Genomic DNA, 6,199 nt, shown 5'->3' with positions numbered 1-6,199 from the left:
TCTCTCCCGAGTCCCGGCCGCCTAGCCCGCTCTAGTCCAGCAGAGACGGAGCGCCTTGGACCAATCCCCGGTGATTATGCAAGGCAACGGACCAATCAGCTCCGTCAGCTCATGAATATTTATGACCTCGGCTGAGTCAAAGCTTTGAAGCGAGTTTGGGGAGCTCAGCAGCATCATGCTTAGACTTTTCAAAGAGACAAACTCCATTTTCTTATGAATGGAAAGTGAAAACCCCTGTTCCGCTTAAATTGGGTTCCTTCCTGTCCTGAGAAACACAGAAACCCCCCAAAGGAAAGCAGAGGAGAGACAGAGACCCACACCCAGACCCCGCGAGAAGAGATGACCATGACCACCATGCCAGAAAGTCTCAACAGCCCCGTGTCGGGCAAGGCGGTGTTTATGGAGTTTGGGCCGCCCAACCAGCAAATGTCTCCTTCTCCCCTGTCCCACGGGCACTACTCCATGCACTGTTTACACTCGGCGGGCCATTCGCAGCCCGACGGCGCCTACAGCTCGGCCTCGTCTTTCTCCCGACCGCTGGGCTACCCTTACGTCAACTCGGTCAGCAGCCACGCGTCCAGCCCCTACATCAGTTCCGTGCAGTCTTACCCGGGCAGCGCCAGCCTCGCCCAGAGCCGCCTGGAGGATCCAGGTACGTGCGCCTGCCCGGGAGAGGGAGAAGAGGTACGAAGGGAGAAAGGGAGGGGAGGTGGGTGGGGAGAGAGAGAGAGAGAGAGAGAGAGAGAGAGAGAGAGAGAGAGAGAGAGAGAGAGAGAGAGAGAGAGAGAGAGAGAGAAGGGAGAGGGTGAGAGAGGTGGGATGGGGGGGGCGCCGGAGCAGTGGAGGTCTCGGGTATCAATCTATGAATCCTTGTCATAGCAAAGAAAATTTTTAAAAATCCAGCCAACTAACAACTATCCAACAAAGGATAAATAAATCCGAGAGCGTCCCCTGGCACTAGCTGGACCTCTGGGTGGCTGCGTGCGCCGAACACACAATGCCCCTCTGGAAAACAGAAACCCACATGTGCACGTATCAGTCTCAGTAATTATTTATTGCGTAGCGCCATAAACAATGTGTGCAATTAAGAGTAATTAAACCTCAACCACTGCCTGCAAAAATAGCAGTTTCTCTGCAAAGGCAGGAGGTACGCGCCTGGGAACTACCCCAATCCGCCTGCAGTGGCCCAGGTCGGGCCCTCGGATTCTGCGGGACCCTTCTCTGGTTTTCGGAGTTTCTTGAGCGTTCTCTCTCCTGGCCCTGCCTCCGGCACCACTCGGTAGTCGCACTAAGGCTGTCCCTCGCATTAACAACTGCTCCCGCTTCTGCTGTCCCTCCAGGGGCTGACTCCGAGAAGAGCACAGTGGTGGAAGGCGGTGAAGTGCGCTTCAATGGCAAGGGGAAAAAGATCCGCAAACCCAGGACGATTTACTCCAGTCTGCAGTTGCAGGCTTTGAACCGGAGGTTCCAGCAAACTCAGTACCTCGCTCTGCCCGAGAGGGCGGAGCTCGCGGCCTCCTTGGGACTCACGCAGACGCAGGTACCTCGCTGCTGCCCCACCGCCACGCAGGATTCCCACGGCCCTCCTGCGCCTGGAGCTTCATGTTTGGCATGTTTGGCTCTCTGGCCTTCATAGGGGGTGGGGGAGAGGTGTGTGTGTGTGTGTGTGTGTGTGTGTGTGTGTGTGTGTGTGTGTGTGTGTGTGTGTGTGTGTCCTCCACTCCTGGCTCTCCCAACGCGTCTCTCCTTCCTTCCTTCTCTCAGCTCTATCTCTCGCTGCACTCTGTACTCCGTGCTGCCTGCCGCCTGGCCCTCTGTCCCTGGACAATTTGATTAGGGCGCAGGGAGGATTTCCCCAGACGTTTTGTTTGGGGATTCTGAGGTCACACGTGCCTGAACAACTGGAACAATGGATGCGAGGCTTAATCCCTTCTTTGGCTTTAAAATGTGTGGCTAATCACTCGGGGCCTGGTCCAGAGCCTCTGTACACTCCCCCACCACTCCTCCTCTCCAGGTCGGGGGAGGCGGGATCCTTTCCTTGGCCCGCTCACACCTCCCAAGTCCCAGACTCTGGAGAAAAAACGGGACCTCTCTTCCCAGATTTCTTTAAGACGCTGGGGAGCCCATGAACGTTTTGATGCCGGCTGGCGCGGCTTTCCAACGTCCGGGGCCGGGATTTGGAGCAGAGCTGGGGAGAAGAACAGACACTAAGGAATGGTTGACTTAAGTCCATGTGAAAAGTTTAACGAAACCTTTGTGGCCTCCTCGGTCAGCCCCCAACTCACTCAAGGGCAGAAAGGATGGCAAAGAGATGGCAGATCGCATAGCAAATAAATTTCCTGCACTCTTTTTTTCTACTCGATTCTTTTATTCATGTTTATATTGGAATTGAAGGCTTTATGTTGTGAGGGCACTGCATCTTCCCCAGATGATTGCCAGCCAGGGTTGGGCTGAGACCCTGGCAGGAGAAGGCCTAGATCCTCTCTTACCCCTCACCACCACGCCCCCTGGCTCTCGGAGAGCTGCCCCTCCTGGCCATCAGTGGCCAGCCCAGCATCTGAAACTTTGGTTCTTATAGGTGGTGGTCATGGGGGTGGTCTGCTCCCCCAGCTGGGAATTGCTCTTCCAGTCGGTCGGTTGGTCACACAGGGCAGCAAAAGGCATCCTCTCTAGTTGTCCCACCACCCCCTTATGTTCCCACCACCAGGAAAGGCGCAATGGACCTAGCCCGAGTCACGTTGCTGTCCACTCTTGCAGGTCAAGATCTGGTTCCAGAACAAGCGCTCCAAGTTCAAGAAACTGATGAAGCAGGGAGGGGCAGCTCTGGAGGGTAGTGCACTGGCCAACGGCCGGGCGATGTCCGCCGGCTCCCCGCCCGTGCCACCTGGATGGAACCCCAATTCCTCGTCCGGAAAGGGCTCCAGCGGCAGTGCGGGCTCCTACATCCCCAGCTACACATCATGGTACCCTTCGGCGCACCAAGAAGCTATGCAGCAACCCCAACTCATGTGAGGTAGCCCACCCGTTCCCGCCTGCCTCCTTTCTGTTTCCCCTGGTCCAGCCCCTCCTGCCTCCCGGTCCATCCACCCCATCCGTGTGCCCTGGACCCGGAGAAAGGCCCAGAGGGAAAGAAGAAGGGACTGTGAAGGCAGGACACCCACCGCCTTCTCAGAGCCCCTCTCGGTCTGGACTGACTACTTCCCTGGTCCCCACACTCTCCAGGCAGGAGCCCCTGCCTGGGCCGGGAGCGACCGCAGAGAATGATGTGGAACACAGTCACAGCCGCGGGAGACAGCCAGCGCAGCAAGGCAGCCCACTGGGCCCAGCCTGCCGGACTGGACCCAGGACCCTCACCCAGCTGTGTGGGACTATCAGGAAAAAACAAAAGCAATGTCGAAAAAGCAAAAGCTATTTTCTGTCCTGTCCGTCTCTTGTCTCCTTTCGCTCTGTATCTGTGCGCTGACAAGTTGAGGTCCTTGTCTGTCCGCTGTTCTCATTCTCCGGCATCTGAAAAAAGTCACCAGGTCCAGGAGGCGCGGTCCACCTGGCTGCCCAGTTCTGGATACTGGGATGCTTTCTCTTTTGAGACCTTTTCCTGGGCCTGCCCAAACATCTGTGTAGCTTGTTCTGGAACTGGGGGAAATTAGAGGGAGGGGGGTTTATTTATTGAGAAATGGACTTCGCCTGAGGCTGAATGTTGGCCAGTGCGTGGTTCTGTAGGACAGGAGGAGCGCACTGTTCAAACATACCCATTACTTTAAATGCACTCAGAAAAAAACAGATAAGCAGGACCTGGTGATTTTTAACTTATACAGTAACTTTTGTACTTCACTGGTATAGAGAGGTTGGAGCTGAATGATTTGCATATTTTACATTTCCCACATTATTTTAAGGAAGAAATGAAGCCAACACAATTTCTTGTCTTGAGAAGAACACTTAGTCTCCTTGCCTGGACAAAAAGGAAACTCTGAATTCCCTCCTTAGGGATAAAGAAAGAGAGGACCCAAGGGCATCGATGAGAAAACAGGCGGGTGTGAGCAAGTGCCCTAATGCCAATGGGCTTTAAAGAGAGTAAGACAAAAGCAGCTTTACCACAATCCCCAGAGGCTCGACTAGAATAATTCCAGTCACCACTCCAAATGCACAGTCTCCAGTGCAGGATCTAATCGCTGTACATATTATTATTGTTGTTATTAATTATTATTGTTATTATTATTGTTCTGTAAACATGTTGCACAAGCTTAGCTTTTTTTCCGTTCCGTTGTGTGTGGCTGTAAAACCTGATGCTTTGTGAAATGAGAATCTTGACATTTTACTTGTGAAATCTGGAAAATGTGATCAATTGAAATCAACCGTGTTTTGTGTTCTCTATGTCAAAGTTTAGTTTTATATTGAGAATGTTAACTTATTGCTTTGTATCTTGGAAAAATGAACTTTGTAAATAAGTTATAAAGTTTCTTTGAGACAGTAAAATTATGGTTTCGAGAAAGAGCTGCTGTACTGTGTGCTGTGTGAGAGGAGCCGGTGTCTGGGCCAAACTTCCCCCTCTGGGGGCACCACGCAGGGGCAGTGACCCTTGCTCCAGGCATACCAGAGTGAGGGACCTAGGCCTGCAGGGCACCCTCAGGGACAGTTCTTCTTGCCTAGAGCCTAGCTCCTGACCGCCCAGGGGATTGATCCCTACCTAAGTTAGAAGGGTCCCTGGGAAAGGGGATCAGGAGCAGGTGCGGCATGGCAGAGCCTGGGCTCAGGAACCTACCAGGCTGTGAAGGCCGGCTGACAGGAGGAGATCAAAGCAGAACTCAGAGACAGCCAGCCCATGAGGTTTGAGGGATCCCCATCTCTCTCTCTCACTCACACACACACACACACACACACACACACACACACCCCACTTGCGGGAGGCCTAGAAGCCTGGAGACTGCGCCGCCGGACTTTGCCCCTCGCCTCGGCAGGGATCCGGCCTCTCCAATTTTAATTTTGCTTGCCAGGAGGGCGCTGGATTTCGACGCCGAAAAGACGCGGCCAGACGCCATCAGGATATGTCTGTCAGGCCACCAGCCAATCAGTCACTGAGCTCCGGGGGACAGTGTCAAGGCTCTACCAGGGGCCCTCCGCAGTGACTTCTACCCGCAAGGGCCCGTCCACAAGGAGAGGCCCGTTCCCGCCTAGTGATCCCCGGCCTTTTCTCTGTGCCTGGGAGAAATGGAGGAGGCAAGGGAGGGGCGGGTGGGCTCCTTTTACTCGTTGGAACCGGAGGGCTGGCCGAGTGAAGCCCCTCACCCCAGCCCGAAAGTCTCCGGGCCAGGCCGTTAAGAGGGCATCTCAGGCGAACCGCTCAGAACAGTCCTCTCTGGATGGACTTGAGCTGGGAACAGGTGAACCAGCCGGGCTCTCTTCTCTGCCCTGCCGCCCCGCGCCTCCACCCAGCCGCAAGCCCGGATCCCGCGGCCGAGCTGAGGAAGTTGAGGAAGGCCGCGGGCCCCGACGGGCTGCTGGGAAGGATTTGGCTTCTCTCACACCCGCCTTCAGACACCGGCCCTCCACCTTTGGGGCTCCCCTTTGCAGCGCGCGGTGGGGAGCAGAGTGGGGGAGGCAATGATCTGTGTTGTGACAAGCACCCATTTTTCAATTGGTGCTGGTGAAAGATCAGATGCGCCAGGCTCTTCCGACGCCCTTTGGGAAGGGGAGGGGAAGTGGCGGGGGGAGGTGGCGGAAAGCAGGGAGGTAGTGGGGGATGGAGCCCGGATCTGAGGCCCCTTCTGGGCCCAGGAGTGGGGCTTGTCTTCCCCCGCAGGTCCCCAGAACTTGGAGCGCAATTAGGAGACAGGAGGCCTCCGAGACCAAGGCGCTCGCGCGGACCAGCCTCGAAGGTGAAGTAGGGAGCCGACTGCCCTGGCTGGGCTCCGGCGCCAGGGCACACATCTCGCTGGATTTGCCTTCCCTGCAAGAGGAGACTCTGCTAGCGGGGAGCTTTTGGTAGATTTGTCTCACGCATCTGAATCGGGTGCCTCAGACAGCAGCCAGGGCCCAATGCCTGAAGCCACAGGCAACATCTATTTGGTCAAGCGGATTTTAATACTTTGATATATTAGCTTATACTAATTTAATAATCTCTTGCTAACAGTTCAAATAGAGAAATTATTAGTTTTAGCTAAACGAAGGCGGTCTTTAGTTAGGCTCTATTATAATTATAAGC

General features: G+C 54.9%; 1 protein-coding gene across 1 annotated transcript; it reads left to right on the top strand.

The window, feature by feature from the left end:
* The first annotated feature begins 296 nt into the window (after positions 1-296).
* On the top strand, positions 297-4,347 carry DLX1 (distal-less homeobox 1). The gene is made up of 3 exons (XM_045829612.1): positions 297-652; positions 1,341-1,540; positions 2,758-4,347. Exons 1-3 carry the CDS (start codon positions 340-342, stop codon positions 3,010-3,012), a joined length of 768 nt encoding a protein of 255 aa, XP_045685568.1. The 5' UTR covers positions 297-339; the 3' UTR covers positions 3,013-4,347.
* The last annotated feature ends 1,852 nt before the right edge of the window (positions 4,348-6,199 follow it).

This window comes from Phyllostomus hastatus, unplaced genomic scaffold (genome assembly GCF_019186645.2).
Source record: "Phyllostomus hastatus isolate PE091 unplaced genomic scaffold, TTU_PhHast_1.1 phas_contig_1, whole genome shotgun sequence".
In the NCBI taxonomy this organism is placed as follows: domain Eukaryota; kingdom Metazoa; phylum Chordata; class Mammalia; order Chiroptera; family Phyllostomidae; genus Phyllostomus; species Phyllostomus hastatus.
This window is presented reverse-complemented; position numbering and strand designations above follow the sequence as displayed.

Bases quoted from the DNA above. Each gene is read 5' to 3' on its own strand.
- DLX1 (XM_045829612.1), top strand. From the start codon at position 340: ATGACCATGACCACCATGCCAGAAAGTCTCAACAGCCCCGTGTCGGGC. The intron at 653-1,340 runs GTACGTGCGCCT...CTGTCCCTCCAG, and splicing joins GAGCCGCCTGGAGGATCCAG to GGGCTGACTCCGAGAAGAGC. The intron at 1,541-2,757 runs GTACCTCGCTGC...CCACTCTTGCAG, and splicing joins TGGGACTCACGCAGACGCAG to GTCAAGATCTGGTTCCAGAA.